Here is a 19,587-nt window from a genome sequence, read left to right on the forward strand (position 1 = left end):
TGGCCATAGTGGATAATTCCCTTCCAATCCCACGAAACACACAGCAAAACCCTTCTGGCCGTCAATTCGGGCTTGGCGATGGTTTGGGCCGGTTCACCGCACTTCGACCACACGCGAAGCGAAACAAATGCTTGAGGTTGTCGAATGTGATCCACTTTCCATCATCAGTCACCATCCGCTTCAAAAATGGGTCGAGTTCCTTCCGTTTCAGCAGTGCATCGCAGGCGTTGATTCGGTCTAAGAGGTTTTTTGTGCAACTCGTGTGAAAAGTGAAAAAAATGGCACATGAACCACTTTTGCCCTCAACGGCTCATATGTCCCATTCGCCGATGCCAGATGCCCAAAGATTCATTCAGTGGACATATCAATGCTTTGTTGCAGTTCTGCTGAAGCAGCTTCAGCTTAAAAGATCATCTTCGCGTATTACCACAATATCGAGTTTATCACATTACAATTACATTCATTATCACATTATCACATCATCACATACATTATCACATACATTACAATTTGTCAGGATTTGTCAGGTTTGAAATGTATGGTCTTCAACAATTGACTAAGCCGGTAAATGTGCTTCTTTGAGTGAGATATTCGTTTTATTTCTGATAGTGTTTCATATGGCAGCCCTGTGCAGAATATAAAGCGAGCATATAACTACTTGTCTATTTATTCTAGTTGGCTTCTATGGACTCAGGCAATATTACGATTACCTTCTATACTCCCGCGCTTGCGGTAATGAATCGATCGCGTTCGTAAACGCCTAACACCTTAAAATTACACGCATTCTGTTTCTCCGTTTGATATAAAAACGCGCTTACATTGTAAGTGTTATTCTGGGTTTGTATCACAGTTCTTTTTCGATTGTTACAGTGTGATGATGCGGTTAATCTCATACTTTTGCTTCTGCGCTTTGTTTAAGCTCTATCTCGCCATCCTTGGACTGCTTACCGCGGAAATAAGTTTCGATTTCGTCCAGCGTTCGTCCCTTGGTTTCCGGTAGGAAGAAATACACGAAACCGATGCCGATAACGGAGATGATTCCGAAGAAAAGAAACACATTTTCACTACCCAGAACGTGCACCATCGATGGGTATACTTTGATTATGATGAATGACATTGTGTATCCGACGAAAATAGTCAATCCAGCCACGAAACCACGCACCTTGGTAGGATACATTTCCGCAATCATAGCGAAAGGCAGCGTCAAAAATCCGAGTGTGGCACAGAAAATAAACGCTACTAGTAGGAATGTTGGAATCCAGTACAGATCGGTTCCGGCAACTGGATATACGGTACAAGCTGCCAGACCAAACATACAAGTAGCCATTCCAAAACCGGAGAACAGTGCTGGTGGCCGTCTTCCATAATAGTCGGATATGAAACTCATCAAAATTGTCGTAACGACACGAGTAAGACCAACAAATACGGCACTTAGGAACGGATCAATGTGAACGCCAGCCTCAATCGAGAAGCGAGCGGCGTACACGATTATAACGAAAATACCCGTGAATTGTTGGAAGAAGAAAAAGGTGCACATAATAGTGAGCGGCTTGTAGACTTCCGGTCGCTGCAGCATAACCCACTTCGATTTGCTGGTCTGGTTGGCACGGAAACGAGCGATGTTGTCGGCCAAATCGTCCAACTCTCGGGTGATCTGCGGGTTGTCATTGTCCTTAATGGCTCGCACCTTTTTGAGCGATTTCTCGGCCTTGGGAAGTTTGTTCTTGGCAACCAACCAACTGGGCGACTCCGGAATCGGAATCACCGACACCAGTGAGACAAAAGTGAAAACCCCGCAAATGATGCACACGAAACGCCAATCGTCCTAGAAAATAAAACAAAAGAAAAGCATGTTGTTTTAGTCTGGTGACCATCGAATGAATCAGTGATTAACGCAAATTAGCGATCTCTTACTAATGGTTATGAAAACTTCAGCGATTACAATGCAGACGAACTCTGCACTGGTTGAGAACGTGACAGTAGAACGTATTGTAATTAGAAATTATATCGTTTAAAAATTTGGGGGCAAAATTATCGTTTACGTTGAGCCCTTAAAAAATTGCAAATTATAATTATTAGGATTAATTGAAAAGCTATATTTCAGCAAAGAGACTAGCAGTCTTAGAGAGTTTAAATCCTTGAACCACCGAAGACGTCAATTTAACGTTATTCTAATTGGAAACCTTGATACGAAATGTAGTGCTAGCTTCCTTATTATAGCTGAGTAACAAGATGATTTGATAATTTATAACGTGGAAACGTTTCAAAGTTTTACATAAAGTAATTCAATTTTTGAACAAAAACAATTAGCTTCAACGTTTTTGTCTATCTAGCCTGGACTAAAGCGTTCCACGACTAGTTTGGTAAAATCTTATCGTACTCCAAAAGCCAGCCGATTAGCATCGAGAAATAATGAAAACTATGGAATAATAGGGAACAGATGTCTGATATTTGCTAATTAGCGATACTATCCAACACAACCACAATAAAATCTACAAAATATACTAAACCTACCTTGAAAATATATCCCAACGTGTAAATCAGCAACATACCGACACCAGTGCACAGTGCGGTCAGCAGCGTGAGTCGGCCACGTAAATTGGGGTGGGATATTTCCGCAGCATAAACCGAGGCTGGCGAACTGGAGAGGCCAATGGCAATTCCTGCGGATCGGAGCGGAAACAACATGATACGCTCTGATTAGTGCACCTTGCGATTACATATTACGGAACCTTCGGAAGGGATTATCTGTTTACGCTATAGATACGCAATTGCGTTTTGAGCTGTTGTTTTTTTTTCGGCTGCAAGCCACTCGATACCTACCGATTATCACTCGAGCAACCATCAGCTCTACAAACAGTAGCACCGAGTCGGTTGTACTAGCCAATGCCATCATAGCCCAGGAGATGATAGATATGACATTGATGAAGTAAAGTGTTTTTTTACGACCGATTCTGTCCAGCAAAAAGCCCGCCAATAGGCCACCGAACGGGCACATGATAGACGTGACTGAAGCTGAATAGGAGAAGAAACGAGAAAAATGTCACACGTTATCAGTAAGAAGCACACATACTTTTCACAGTCCGCAGCCAGTAGATTTAATCCGCCCACTGCAATCAATCACAGCGCATTTCGATTGCCCTGCCATTGAAGCTAGAGTGCTCGGTAATTACTGTCTCGGAAGGTAACATCATTGACAGAGTGCAATTCACCCAATAAACCGGCGTATTGAATGGAGTAGAACGCCGTTCATCGAGAATACCTTATTTGTTCAAGAGATTATCTGTAGCCAATATAGATACCGCAATTCACAAGTAGAAATATACATACCGAACCAAGAGGCCTGACTTTCCGAGAGTGTCACCGAGGTCGTGGAGTTAGTGAGCTCAATCATGGCTATCGATGGAAATCCGAGACCCATTCCGGACGATATGATGGTAATGTTGGCCACGATAGCCATCGTGATCTGCATGAAGGCCGCCTTTCGCGTCAAACGGTTGAGATCCTGCTCTGGGGTAGAGCTAAGGCTCTCCATGCTAGACCGCAACGGTTTCTCATCCTGTGACTGTGCTTTCGGAGAGGGAGATTCTTGGTCATCGTTGGAAATGGCCATGACTGCTGGTGGGCTGTAAATCAATAAAGATACGAAAAAGATGGGTAATTATTCTGTGGCGAAAATTCGTTTTGTGGATGCTGCAAATATTTACTCCGCGCTTGTCATTTGTGTTAGCGTTTTAAGTATAAATTCTGCCACTGCCAAAGACACTGTAGGGGGCTGTACTTTGTTTACGATCGTCGAAGCGCGAGTGATGACAGGGAGAATTGTTCGTAATTTTATATTTTCGTTTCTGATACATTCTATGGGGGTTTTATCTCGTCTCCAAATTACTTATGTGTCTAACCTTTACTTAACACTGGTGATCGAGAGTATCATGAGTACCAGTGTTGTAGGTAACACCGCAATAAATTATTGATAATTCTACCGAGCTGACTGCAAACAAGAATGTACTTGACTTGTTCCGAAAATATTAACTAAATTATTTGGATAGTGAACGTCAGGAACCTTTTAAATACCATGAAGGTGTCTTTTACAATCCAGGTTTATACTTATCATGATTTTGATTGTATTCTGTATCAGATGTGAGAAATGAGTGAAATCAACCGAAACACATTATCTAAAAACAACAGGTTGCATCATTTGCGCTAAAACCAAAAACATCGCAACGTCAACAAGAAGAAACATTACAATCGTAAAAACGCGCCGCCGTTGCTTCAACCATTAATCGTTAACCGTCTCCCTAATCAACGCAAGAACCAGACTCTCACCAACCGGCACCAGCTCGGACTGGTTTTTCCACGAAAGTCACGAAACAGAAGCAGACTCAGTACGTCATAGAGTGACTGGATCGAGCAGAAATAAACGGTTGAATATGTACTCAACTGTCCTTCTTGTCGGGTGCTTAGTTCAACATAGGCATATCAAAAAAAAGTTCACATTTCGATCACACACACTCGCTATTTCTAAGCCCACAGCTGAATGAAGCAACTAGGTTTCGCCGGGGAGACTCTCATTTATTCTAGTACGGGCAGTGCGTTAACAAGAACTGTGCCAATTTACGAGCCTTGATCCGAAAATGATCGCGTGTCACTTGATTGTCGTTAGTCTCGCTAGAAAAAAAAAAACAAAGTCAGATACTCTCGTTAGGAACACTGTACAAAAGACGAGAATACAATTAGATTAGGACTATTCCTTAGAGAAGCAGTGAAGTGGCGCTAACAAGCACAAAAAGGGATAAACGGTGCCGCGGCGCTCCGACTGATTTAATCCGCAATTCGCATGCCGCAGTTTATTCGGTATAAATCACATTGACTCGCAAAATGTTTCCCATGACATGAGGGTGGATGCAGGGCAATTATCATTATTAACGACATACAGGCTCGGTAATTGGAACGCGTCGGCAGCAATTGATACAAATTGATACCAAAGAGATACGGTTCAGTTTAGATGCTACATATGTTCTGCTTGTACTGTGTGGCGCAGAACGATAAAAATAAATTTGTCAGAGTGTCAAGTACACAAATTAATGATAGAAGCAGTTTGTTTTAAGTTCGTGCAGAGACAGAGAGAGGTCGACAAAATTGTCGGTCAGGATCTTATTTAAAAGTAAGATATAATTATTCGGACAGAAGTTATTTCAACTTTTGATAATTATTATTATTTATTTAGGACGCTTTACCAATGACACAACATTTGCATCTGATTTCAACCTTTTACCTTTATCCTCCTATCCTAAAATTTGGACTTTCATATTTCATTGTTACTCAAGAGATATATTTTTGCTTTCAATATAATCTAAACACACAACGTTAAGAGCTGACAAACAAAGGTAATTCAATACTTGATACAAAGCGCAACGCAACATGCAATATTTAACCTCAAAAGATAAACAGTTTTAAATTTGATAAAAACCACTTTCAGCTGGCTTTAAGCGTCATGCGCTTATTACGAATGACTTGAAAATTATTACTAATTGATTTTAGTAACCTCAAAAGAAATAAATTTTAATAAATTTATAATACTTTTCGATGTACATCCGGCAAATTTGTACTGTCATAAAGTCGTAAAGTAAAAAATGGTGATAAATAAATATGTGGAAATCGTTGCTCCGTTACCCAATTTTTAACTAAGAGTACCAAAAGTTATAAGCTTTTTTGTACAAAGTGCAAAAAAACATTTACCTAAAATAAACATAACCCATTTTTTTCAAAATCTTTTTTTATTCATTTTTTTTTTTCAATTTGTCTTCCGAGCTGCAGTTTTAATCTCCACAACCTTGAAAAGACAACCTTTTAATCACTCTATTTTTCCTACATATTATATTTGTTTATTGGTGTCATATTTTGGATACCCCTTTCACAGGAAGAAATCCGGGCCTTGAATGATGGACAAATATAATACAATAACGTCTTTATCACAAACAAACAACCATAATTTTTGTATGACCTCATTTACTTTTCGCCTGGTACTATCACCAGATACGGTTGTCATTCCCAACCCGAGGTGAAAACAAAATTCTTCGCACCCGCAAAATTCGCACACATATTCTGTCTGCCGAAGGAGTATTTTGCTTCTTGAAGTTTATTTTTAATCTCAAAAAATAGGTTCCTTCACACATAAAATTGAAAACAAAACCACTTTCAAATCGTTCTCATAAAATACAGATAATAAATGACGTAGTGACAAAGAAAAAAAATTTACTACCAGAGTAAACAATTTTTTCCCCAGTGACGTTGTGGAACACCAGGCGTCAGCCTCTAACCTAGCTTCACGCGTGTAGAGACAATGTTTACACTGTCTACACACCGCCTACAAATATTTATCCGCACTACCAAAAAACGAATCTTATCTGTTCCGATAACTCGTCAAGCCTGTCAGTGCTGCCGTCTGCAACCATCATCGTGAACGAAGCGAAACGCGGCCATACGAACCGCGAGCGAGCAATAGCGTCCGTTGACCGCAAAACAGCGAAGGTCACTGTCAAGCCGTAATACATTTTCCAAACCAGTTGAGACCACATAGTGTAAGTGAAAAATTAACAAACGATGTCCAAATAATGTGAAAAGTAATATTCTAACACACTTTATTAAGAGTGTCCTCAAGGCAATCAATGCAAAAAAATCGTGCTGAGTAAAGTTACTATCTCACAGTTAAAAACTTCAGTGCTTTAGTAATTACCTGAAATCACTTTAAAACAGCATCTAGAATATGCTATTCTGTTGATAGTATTGTTAGAACACAATATTTCAAAAACTATCACTTTCTAAACTTTGCGTCAATGACGGTATAGCTGATGAAAAATAGTAAAACCTATCTACCCACTATTGAACATTAGAAATTGATACGCTGCATAAATATTGATAGCTCTTGGTCTACATAACACTTGTATCAGCACTTTCGTTCAGAGTTAAGAACAAACAAAGAAAAGCGCCGAGCGTCACACACGCACAAGCACAACTCGCGTCGAACAGCTGTTTGAGCCAACGCAACGACCGCTTGAACCGCGTTTGTCAAGCCAGAAATGTTGGGAGTTTTCAACGAATCATCTGCTCTTGTCGGTAGTCTTGCACTGAATGAAGGATTTCATATTTGGCTCAACGATGCGCTTTTGTTTACACAAATCACAATAACACCGACTCCCGAAGTGCTGTACTCTACCAACTGCTGCAGGAAAAAAAAAACTATACTACGTCGAGGGGAAATCTCTGGTTTCACCCGGAAATCGCGTAGCGCGCATGCCTTCACCGGATAGGGTAAACTGACCACTGACGAAACCAAAGCTGTCATGATAAGAAAATATTTGTCAGTCAGCCGTGAGCTATCAATCATTACGGGTTGAAAAAAAGAATGAAAAACCATTCTATGGCATTAACCCAAAAAGCATGATAAATTGATATGATAAACCTAAGAGATTGTTCCAAAACACCTAACAAAAAGCAATAGATATATGCTGGTACATCGACTATTCTCCCCGCTCCGTTGATTGTTGAGGGTCGATAAATGCTTCAGTAAATAGCTATGACGAAAAGAAAAAAAAACACGGAGCTCGATATTTCGATAAAATCAGAGCAAATATGGGGATTGAGTAACTAATTGATTGGTTTTTAAATTAGAGACTTTTCGATTACAGCGAAAAACCTATATCAATTCCGGTGACTCATCCTAAAAAGTTGAACTAAAATAACTGGTAATTTTTCTGATCAACTGTGATAATTGAGGACTCTTTGAGAGCCCGACAAACGTCAGATAACTTTGACTTTGTTGGCATCGCATGAATAGTGCTAATACGTTTGTAAAATAACATGTAAAAATATACCACTTGAATGTCGACTGTCGACCATAACCACGTGACCATAGGCCGTCCAATGCACCCGATGCAACATAAGAAACATCATCCATCACAACAACAAATATATAGAACATGAATGAATCAGCAACTTTCAGTACGATCAAAGCGCAATGGAAACATCGCATCATCGAATTGTGTCTGCTGCTAGTACCGTTCGAACACGCTAGCAATGGGTATCTATGTTACGTGTGAAAACAAACTACTCGATTGAGACTCGTGTTGCTCAAAAAGTAGCAACACTGCATTTCAAATAAACATCACCCAAACCGAAGCCGATTATAGTTATGTATTATTATTTACTGCTATGCGAACAATGACAGAGAAATGCAGAGAATAAAATCCTGTCAGTAAATCATTTTATATCAGACCGCTTCTGCTATCTACAATCAATGATATGAAAAATGAAATCAATCAATCCAGCAAATTTACCATAGAACAGAGACGTAGATACGACCAGGCCCCCCTTTCGAACCAAATTGAAACTTCCATTGGGAAATTCTATGAAGGTATTACAAATTATGTATACTTCTAGAATGTGCACATTATTCACCGCGAAAACGATTAATGCATCGGTTTCTAGGCCGGCCACAAGGCGCCAACAAGTGCGCATCATCCCGTTGTTGTCGTTGTCGTCGTCGTCGTCGTCACCGTCATCATCAATGTCGCCGACGGAATAAAATTGAGCTTACAGCAAACGTGACATTGACATTCGGTTGTACGCGGGTGTGTATCTATATTTCAACACTGCCGGGGGCATTTTCGCACAAAACGCCGATATCAAATGTAAAGCCGAATTGCGGGGTAACCGGTATAGAATAATCTAGGGATAGATACGCATTTTGGAATCACACATGGGCTAGTAATCGATATTGATTCAAGGTAGTTTTGGGATAGAATTTTTTTATGGCAACAAGAAACCTTCTAATACAACAGCAGAAAATTCATATTGAGGACTAAATTTTAATTAGTTTAATTTTATTCAACGTTATTTTATATCATTTTGCCACACATTAATTATGAGTGATTTGCAGCTTAAAATTTAAATAGTTGACAGAATAAAAATAAAAAAACATCAACATTATTTTAGGTATTCATACCAATTTTGTAACTGTGATTTGATAACCGAATTTAAAACCTATTTATTTATTCAATGACGACGATGAGGTTGTATTTTTCTTTTTTGCGATAACAGATCGAACGCGACCTTTTATCGGAATAGACATTCTAAGGGATAAAACACTCGAAAACCAAGTACTGTACTAGCATTTGATAAAAGGTGACATGATTTCAAGCGCAAATAGCGCGATCGATGTTAAAGTAGAATTTTTTACAATGAGCTCAACCTTGTACAACATACTGAAAAAAGAATTGAGAAGTGAATTTATTATTTGGCATAACCTTTCAATGTAAAATTGAATGATACCATTATTGTTATCTACAACGGCTTAGTATGAGAAGGTATTGACTACACAGTGCAAAATTGTTATTTGCCTTAGCTTCATTCTATTGCTTTTCGGTCAAACCTTTTTATTTCACAGTTGACTAAATTAGTTTTTTTGTGATATCTTTCAGCTACCATTTATTTCACGATGAAAACATTCAAATGCTAAGAAAGTGTTCGTTTAGTCAATATATTGAAATCCATTTCGAAGAAAAAACTACAAAACTGGTTATTATTTGTGAATAATTAATAAGCAGTGATAATCTGCAGTCTATTTAAGCACGATTTGCATACGCATAAATCACCATATGGGTAAGATTTCTCTGAGTTTTCCCAAATCACGACAAATCCCAATCAATAGGAGCGCTCTTTTTAAAAAGCATCGTTGAATTCAAATTATGCAGGAAAAAAATTAAAATGGCAGCCTTCTTTTCCGCTGTAGTGAAAAGAATCAGAAACATATATTATTCAATTTTATGTGAAAAAGCAGATCCAACATACACATTTCGGCGCCTGTTTATTTTGAAACAAGATTATTTAAATTGTCAAATAAAACTAAAATTTATGGTAAAAATGAGCCAATACGGATAATCAGGAGCATAATTTAAAGCTATCGGAATTTTGAGAACATTAACCCATTTTATAACAACACAATTAATAAATAGCAAATATCAATTAATATTTTAATTTTTGAACCCAGTGCATCCTTTATTTATTAGGTTCTACCTTCTTCAATAAGGGAAAACAAAAGTTTTGCTCCAAAATAAAGTCATTTAAATTTAATAAGTAGTAATACCAATCCACTCAGTTTTAAAGAAACAAAATGAAAGCAAAATGAGATCAAATAAAAATAACACTTGCATTGAAACGGGCCATTTTTTTATCTGAAACTTAGTTCAAACTCACTGAGTTTTCCCTACACCATAACAAAACGTGATTTAAAAAAAATGTTTATCGTTGTCCTTCGATTTGTAAATAAAGAATTAAAAACTGCTCGAAATAAGTTGAATGACAGTTCGGCCATGGGCGAACTGTCATTAAACACATTTCGAGCATTTTTCTATTATTCATTTAAAAACCGAAGGACAACGTAAATTACTTTTTCAAAATCACGTTTTCCTCAGAAAATTACATTTTTCAGCTGATACATAAAAATAGGAAAACCTTGTAAAATTCTAGGACCCATTTGAACGTTGTTTGTATGAAACATACGTTCCAAAAGTAACATTCGCAGTGATGTATGTTTATCATTCGAAGCATTTTATTTACGCCATCAGCAACTCAGAGACAGCTCTGTAAAATTAGCGAATTAACGATTAGCGTTTCAATTTTAGCGACTCTAACAGTTCGCTAATCAGCACGAAAATTGGCGAAATCGCTAACTGAATGTTAGTGTAGCTAATTAACGATTAGTGAATGTCAAAGTTTCCTATTACAAAATCTACAGCTTAGAACAGTTTGAAACAAATATCCAGAAACCAGGGGTTCAATGTGTGCTATTGAACTTTGAAATTGTTTCCAAACCAATTGAGTATATTATTCCTTGCAGCTGTTGGTCAGAAAAATAGTAAAGCGAATTTATTTCATTTGTAAATAATCACTGGAAGAAATAGATACAAATTTTTCTATAAATCATATAACGGGTGACAACTACAATTTTTCTTCTTTTCAGTTAAGTTTAAAATGGTGTCGAAACAAGAAGCATTGCGCAAGCGCATTATACAGTGTCAATTAAACTGCACAAAAATCTTGGCAAAAAGCTCACGGTAAACCACTTTAAAAGCAAAAAACTTTCGGTTTCGACTGTGCATAGTTTGCTACAAACCTCAATAATAATTAGCCTGGAACATACCAGAAGACCGGCCAAAATAGCAGACAAAAAGAGGTTTGTTCTTCTTGTCTAAATTATGGTTCAAGCTATTGTTCAAAATGTATACCAGAATGATTGTTTGGAAAAAATTTTGATTCCTCTTAAAAAACACCATGCCGATAGAAGGAATGTGTTTTGGTCTGATAAAGCATTATCAGGTTACACCAAAAACACAAATGTTCCTAAACAACTACTCGAACCCAATGAATCTGCCTCAGTATCGCCCAATCGATTATTTCTTCCGGATTTTGATTTCCTTGATATACAAAAATAACTGGAGAGCAACGAACTGCAAACAGTTGATCGGTAGAATCACAAGATGGATTCGAACATTCGACTTGAAGGCCTTCTACGATAGTATTTAATATTTATTTATAAGCCACATCAACATCAAATGACTAGTCTCAATGGTTATCAATATAAAGCACTACAAAAAAGTAACATAAATTTGGAACGCAAAACTCGATGCGATAGATGAAAAATAAAAGCGGATGAAACTCGGTTGAAGGCTCGTTGAATGCCCCTACAGTGATGACACCGGTTGCAATGTAGTTGGTGTAACGAAAAGGTAGTTGCAACGCAGAAAACTTCCGGACGGTTTTGGATGGCACATTTAGGTTGATCTGGCAAAGAATGAACACACCGGTATTGCTCCGGCATCAATTTCGTCATAAAGCCGATTACGGTCCTTCCTCAAGTGTTGATTGATTATTAATGAATATTTCTTTATGAGAAATAAATTATATATTTCTTAAAGTATATCTAGCAGCAGAAAAAAAACCGGAAATTTTAGCTGTCACCCGTTATTTATAATTTAGTATTGTTTTAGAAATCATATCAACATAAGGCCACCAATATGCATTTTGATTTTAAATATTTAAAAAAAAAGTCCACGCTTAAAAAATGTCCTTTATTTTTTTTTCTTTATTTCGAACACAAAACAGTTACAAGAAAATGAATTTAACATAACAACATGATATTTTACAACTTATTATCAAATCATTCATCAAAGTATCGATAAATTTATAACGATGTGATTAAGAAAGTAATTTGCAGGCTTATAATACTAAAACATGTCATCTCCGAAGACAGTTTATCATTCTCTAAAACCAAATGCGTTCACTTTTCCACCATCTGGTCTAGCTGCTCTCAGAAGCAGCTGAAGCAACGGTTGTCGAAATAAATCGTTCGACAGAATGTCCGTTTTTGAAAAATGATTCCACTGGCGATGGAACGAATGGTCAGCGTTTTTTTGGCTAATGGTGTAGATTGTTAAATGGCTGTCAGGGAACTATTAATAATATTCAAAGAATTGCGATATTTTTTTTTTGAAGCACCGTTTAAACTATTATCTATTTCTATATATAAAACACACGTTATAAGTCCGTTTTCACAGAACTATGTATTTTCAAACTACTTGACCATCCAAATTCCATCCTCTTTACCACTCCCTCGAGCGAGATTACAAACCTTAAAGTAAAACTGTTTCACAAAAATCAGTACGTAAATTAAATGGCAAAGGCTAATTTTGGGTCGTTCCAAGTTAAACAAATTATAAAAACCAATACCTAAGATTATTATTCAGGATGCTATGCGTTGCATTGCGAATCATGTCAATTAACTGTTAGAAACTTGCTGAAATATAAGATTTTTGGTGGTTTTTGATCAAACCAGAAAAGTTTTGAAATACAGACAAACAAATTAATTAGTTATTTTCATTGATATACCAGTAATTTCAAACACTGCACTGTATGATGTTACAGTCTCAAATAGCGTGTAGAACCGCATTCGACAGTATAATATCATTTAGAAATAATTCAATAGGTTAAATTAAGAAAAACAAACTGAGAACGGTACGTGTTTACCCAAATGTGCTCAATTCTCATTTAACCTTGTGGCACAATTTGCGACTCTGTACCGTCAACAATTCGAAGAGAAACTGATAGCCATACCGGATTTTTACAGCCCCTTTCAATGCGTTTACCTTCCTGTGCGAGTCAGTAAAAATCAATTAGATACAGATGGGTGATAAGTTTGGAAGTGACACTAACATATGGGGCTGCACATGTTTGCCGATTATCGCTTAAGCCGAATACTCGTTATCGCCAGTAAAGTGCGATAGTGAGTGGTCATGTTCTAAGACTGCATTCCAGTTCAGTTTCATGCCTTGTAAAGTAAAGTATTCACCAGCACCACTCAAGGGTACACAACAAGGGCGAAGTTCATCAACCCAGCAATTAAAACGCGCTCTCGTGGCACTTACTTACGCATCATTCCTGATCGACATGTCGACATTTCATCTTCCTAACGTCAGGCAGAGAAATATTGCCCTGTTTTTCTGCTAAATACTATACAAACGGTGGCATATTTTCTCTTTTAGCACGAATTCAGCTGGTAAACAAAACATTCGTTAGCGGCTGTCGTATAGTTTTCTTTAAGAGCGACCCGAGGAAGAGTTTTAGCAAGTATCGCTTTGCGCCTGTCTATAGGTTACAGCTGTTACGTGATGCATGTGTAGGTCAAACGTATTACCAGTATGAACGTTGTTATTATGTAGTTTGAGTAATTTGTTTAACAACATTATCCTTGGCGTGGAAATAGGCTGTAACCATATTTATGAAACCTACATCTGATTGGTTTTTCTACACCACTGGGAAATTTTTGGGAAAGTTAAATCGCTCTGACGTTAATAATGGGACACTTAATTATCCACTCAAAAATAACTTCTTTAAAAACATTATTAATGCGTTTGTCGATACTTACCGAAACAGGAGCGGCTGGACACGTCTGAAAACTAATTTTAGATTCTATTTTTCCGACGCGAGCTACCACGATATTAGGTAGGGTAGACTCAGAAAAATCACTTGAAATTTCTCGACACAAGATTTTACTTTCGCTTTATTAACTGCAAAAAAACGACTTCCAAGCTGATGAGAGAAATATCAATTAGACACGATCGAGGTCTCCTTCATGGTCGCGTTAACTGCTTAGACTGAAAATAGCGAATACTGATCTCGTATTTACTGAACGTGGTACAGCCACCAGCTTTCACTTTTAAACCACTAAACCAGAACTTCACGTCTCAATTGGATTGAATCGTTTTAATCACAAACTGCTCACCAGGTTAATGTTCTTATATGCACTCTTCACGGTGTCCACTAACTATGGCTAATCAGAAGCGAGAAGTCCTTGCTGTGTCCGACTCGCTAGCGCGGCTTATCGAATACTGAGTCCTACGACTGTCTCGCGAATAAAGTTATAGAATCGTTGGAAATCGTTTTGGGTTACACAGACCACATGGATAGGAAGCACGAGCACCAATTTACACCGGCACCTCGTCGCTGCTGCTGCTGGCGCCGCCACTACCCTCGACGTCACTGCGGTCAGCCAACATTCATATGTAAGAGCTGTTTCGCGAGTGAGAGTGAGCGACTTTGCGTTTGTCGGCTCCGTCTAACGCGCATTAATAACTGACATCTCGCGAGTAACGAACTGCGAACATTCACGAAACGGATGAGCGGGAAACACTTTTTGCTGCTAGCATCGGCACATGTTTTAGTATGTTTATTAACACCTCGCTGGACTTGTCATACATCTGTGACGTTATGATTTATAGTAATCAAATTTTTCATCATCGGATGATTACTGCAAACATCGAACACGTCTGCAGATGGTTCGGGGTGACCACGTTTCTAGCAACGCTTGACGTCAACAAAATGGTATAAGAAGTTGTCGATTAGTTGAATCATATTAAGGCTTGTAGCGATTTTAAAATATCCTAATGTTGTGATTACAACACTTCTTTCTCAAACACCCTGTCATAATACCTTATGTACTTTGACCCAACAAAGTAACAGTCTTTCAAGCTCTATCGAGGTCATTTATTGGCTATTCCATTTTTATGTGTATTCATCGACGTTCGCAAATTCTGTGCCAAGTATGTGCCTCCAAGCTAGGAGATAGCATATGATAGACGAGCAACATGTTTCATGCCAAACAGGTTTCTGACCTGGTAACCAGGCTCAAATATTGAAAGGTTGCTGGAACAGCTACCCGCCAAAGAAATTTGCTGCTAACGTAGGAGAAATAGTGCTGACTTGTTACAAAATTTCAAGCTATGAACGTCGTAACAATTTTCTAAAGGTTTCATTATTACTCAAAATTTATTCTAAGCTTTCGCAACTTCCGTTGATAAAATTCAGTTCTTATCAGCCTTTGTGTATAGCGTATGACTTATGAGTCACTTATGCTACAACTTCCCCTATTGGTTGGAAGAATACTAATCGTATAAAATTGACCGAAAAATTTATCAAGCATTTGATAATACATTGAGGATTCAGCATCAATTTATTCCACATTATCTTTTAATGTTCCTGATTTTTTACCTCACAAAGCAATATTTGTGGTGGTTCATATTATTATTATTTCAAAATACTTATTGTAAATACTGAAGTAGAATTGAAGAGTAAAAAATATTTTTTAAAGAGAAAGGATCGCACTGGTGTGTTAATATCTTTTTTCTGTCTGGAAGTAAAATTATCGTAGCCTCAGAATATTATAGAAATTTTGAAATTCCAATATGCATTTAATAGATCCTCGAACACAAAATGCTAACCAATAATTAAATTACTTAGGGGCCATCCACATACCACGTGGACAGCTTTGGGGGGAGGGGGGTCTGTGTAATGTCCACGGTCCATACAAAATTTTTAGAATTGATATTGGTAGTTGTCCACGGGTGGTCGAAATCATTAAAAATCTGTCCCCGTGGTATGTGGATGGCCCCTTAGATAATTCAATGAATTGTTCCGATTTTCCTCTGATATCTGTAACATAAAAATTATGAAAATATGAAAACTATGAAACTAAATTTTCAACGTGGAACTACGTCTAACCTTAAGCGTGCAAATTTGAATTTCTCTCGCATCCTATGTACGGTTTCAATCATCTATAGGTAAGGCAAAGATGCTTGCATGGTCTATGCACTAACCGTGTCTCGTGTTACTGGCATCGATTGCACGACATTATATGTTACAACAATTATTATTATATTATTAGGACAACCTACTCAAGATCTTTCAGACAATAACTACGCTACCCCTGTACAGATACCACAAAGTCCTATGCTTTTCAAACCTGCTAGCTGCTTTTTTCTTCCACTACAATAAACATTGCGTCAGGGGTTAAATCTAGCATGAATTATAACATTATTTGAAGCTTATATTTAAATGTTTAACATAGTTTGTGATTTAGTCGCAAACACCGTGCGGCAATGCTTAATTTTTGCTCTTACACACTACTGAAGCTTGACGATTTTACTCAAAGCCTAATCAGTTGAAATACGTACGACAGTTATGGTCACCGTGGTTCTGTGGTTAGCGATGTCGGTCGGCTAGTTCTCCCACACGGTTGTGATATCGGGTTCGATTCCCGATCAGATCAAGGAACTTTTCGAACTAGAAATTGTCTTGACTCAGCACTGGGGCACGGTGTATCGTTGTACTTATTTATCCTACAACATGCAAAATTTGCCGAAAACAATATCGATAACGAATTCTCTCAACTAATTAATCTAGCTTTTTTTTTTAAACTCTAATATTTATTTAGGCCGAACCGCAAAGCATAACGGGGCCGAATATCTCTTGAAGTAGGGAAAAGCCAGCTTGAGTAGAGTCTGTATCCCGACTGCTCCTCCTCAAACAGGCATAAAAACCCTTTCATCTTTTCTCTTTTATAAATACAATTTAAAAATACATGTCATTTAAACCTACGGCTAACAATAACATTATAATTCTCTGTAAGAGTAAAAATCAATTCTTAATACTATTCGTTGAGTTGTGATGGTTCCTTATCTCTTAGAAATCAAAACTTATATCGATGTTCAGTGGATCATGTCTCTCAGAAAGAAGCGATGATTTATATGTCTCTAAAAAGATTAATAAAAGAAAGAAGAAAAATAACAGAATTAGTGTGAAACTTTTTGATGGAGGTTGTGTTGGAAAAATAAGAAGGAAAAGCAAGGAGATAAGGGAACATACTTAAATGACGTAGCATTTTTTTCATGATTTTTAAGCCACCCCTCCCCCCTCGTAGCATTTGGTCACAAAACCTAAACCCCCCCTGAAAAAAACGTAGCATTCAAATACCCCCCCCCCCTTCTCCGCTTCTGGAAAAACGTACAGAAATACGTGCAGTCAGGTTTTTACGCGGTTTTTTATACGCGTAATTTTTCAAGGTTGTTTTCTACGCGGATTTTTTAATTGACGCGGATTTTTTAATTACCGCGTTTTTTTTACGTGATACGGCGCTAATTCAAAAACTTTTTCGCAAATTTTCGAAATACGGTGGGTTTGGAACCAGAAACGTTCAAGTGTTTATCTAGTAGATGACTTAGTCTAAAAAATCCGCCCTCCGAAAGATCCGGAATGACCGTCAAAGAGGACAATTTTAATACTGGTTCTAGAGCGTCTCGGGTTTTTTCTAAGCCCTTCTTGCTGGTTCACTTTACGCGGATTTTTGAATAACGCGGTTTTTACGCGGATTTTAGAATTAGCGCGTTTTTTACGTGGATTTTCGAATTAACGCGTTTTTTTACGAGGTACGTAATAAAAACCTCACTGTAGTAACATACATACAAAAAAAACTTGAAAAAAAACCGTGTCTAATTCAATTTATTTACAACTTATAGACTCGTGACTGCATCTTCTGCTTCGAAGGGCTTGTGTTTTGGTACAAGGCGTAAAGGTGTAAACAACTTAGTATGATCCACGTCTGCAGAAAACACAGGAACTATTGCGGAAAAGAAACGAGTATCTTGTAATTTTCACTATTAAAAGTCACAAAAAAGCAACGATTTTTGTATTCAAAACAGATTGTGTGTTTGGAAATCCAAGTGATTGTTTATGTGGCAGAGCTTTTAGAAGATTTCAGAATGCCACAGATGAAAACATTTCGACAGATCTCACTGCAATACTTTGTGCAATGTTTTAGTGTAATTTTAGAATACATTTTTCCTGCAAAACAATCAGTCTTTTAAAAAAAATGCTACGTCGATTTTACTACAACCCCCCCTCCCCCCTTGTCACAAAATGATGATATCCCCCCTCCCCCCATAAATGCTACGTCATTTAAGTATGGTCCCTAATCAAATTCGATACGATATATCTCTTAAAAAGTTATAAATAGGTATTACAAGCGCAGGCTTGCGGCTAGCAAGCGCATTCCGTACTTGCATTGTAAACGTCACTTTCTTGCTCTGTGGTACTTAGGGCATACGAAGACTATATGATCAATATCTTCGTACCCTCCACATTCGCACATTACTACCGACTAAGTTTATTCGATAAAGGTGTGCGTTTGCAACATAGTGATTGGACATTAGGCGCGAAATAACTCGAACTAAATCTCTAGTTAAATCTAACCCTTTGAACCAAGCTTTTGTAGACACATTGGGCGGAATCGAATGCATCCTTCGCCCAAGATCATCTTTATCTCTTTTTCCTGCCAGTTTGCCAGGGCCAGTTGTCGAGGCAGGTGAAAATACTCGGTATAGGTGATCGGTCTATCAAATGTATCTCCTTCTATGGCACCCCTTTTCGCTAATAAATCAGCTTCTTCATTGCCTGGGATTGAGCAATGAGAGGGGACCCACACAAAGCAGATATTGAAAGACCGATCAACCAGCACTTCTAATATCCGTCTGATTTCCGGAAGGAAATAGGACGGGTGCTTGACCGATTCAATCGATCGGAGAGCTTCGATAGAACTGAGGCTGTCCGAACTAATCTAGTTGATCTAGAGCATTAGCCCCCAGACTAGCGTGCGATATTGTATTGTTGTACGAGAGTTACTAATCTTCCGTGAATCTATCATTCTCGTAGCTCCAACTTGCAATAGAAGACACATGTCAGATTGAAATTCAAAAAAAAATTGTAATGGATGAATGAATAAACGTTTCAACCTTTTTCAGATTAATCAAGGGTTTTTGGTTTTCCTTTACCATTTACTTTCAGTGTAAACTCTGCGTAGTATATTGTTGTCTAATTTGTTAAAAAATGAGCTTTTTTAAAGGGAGCTCAAGCGAATGGTCATAAATTCGAACCTTAGAATCAGACCGTTTGGTGTCAGAGGAATTCTTACGCATGGGTTTATTTTCAGGCTCTCTCCCATCCCTCCACTTGACCCTTCCCTCACGCTAAATTACAAAAAAAAACTCAAACAGAATTGAAAGAGAATACCTCTCTAGACAGTTAAAATTGTAGGGTAGCTAAACGAAGCTTTTTAAAGAAGAGCAGTAGAGTGTATTGAAATAAACGTGTAGAGAGAAAGGTAAAAGCACAGACTAACAGACACTTCGAACAAAATTTTCA

At 37.8% G+C, this 19,587-nt stretch overlaps 1 protein-coding gene across 2 annotated transcripts; it reads right to left on the bottom strand.

Moving 5' to 3' along the window:
- Positions 1–569: 569 nt before the first annotated feature.
- Positions 570–14,466, bottom strand: LOC129731165 (facilitated trehalose transporter Tret1-2 homolog). 2 transcript variants are annotated; one of them, XM_055690970.1, is made up of 5 exons: positions 13,982–14,466; positions 3,331–3,626; positions 2,824–3,015; positions 2,515–2,663; positions 570–1,825 (listed from the first exon to the last, which is right to left on the bottom strand). In XM_055690970.1, exons 2-5 carry the CDS (start codon positions 3,611–3,613, stop codon positions 890–892), a joined length of 1,560 nt encoding a protein of 519 aa, XP_055546945.1. In that variant the 5' UTR covers positions 3,614–3,626; positions 13,982–14,466; the 3' UTR covers positions 570–889. The 2 variants fall into 2 exon arrangements, with proteins under 2 accessions (XP_055546945.1, XP_055546946.1); XM_055690971.1 differs by lacking the exon at positions 13,982–14,466 and adding an exon at positions 6,737–7,226.
- Between the last annotated feature and the right edge of the window lie 5,121 nt (positions 14,467–19,587).

Source organism: Wyeomyia smithii, chromosome 3 (genome assembly GCF_029784165.1).
Source record: "Wyeomyia smithii strain HCP4-BCI-WySm-NY-G18 chromosome 3, ASM2978416v1, whole genome shotgun sequence".
Lineage (NCBI taxonomy): Eukaryota > Metazoa > Arthropoda > Insecta > Diptera > Culicidae > Wyeomyia > Wyeomyia smithii.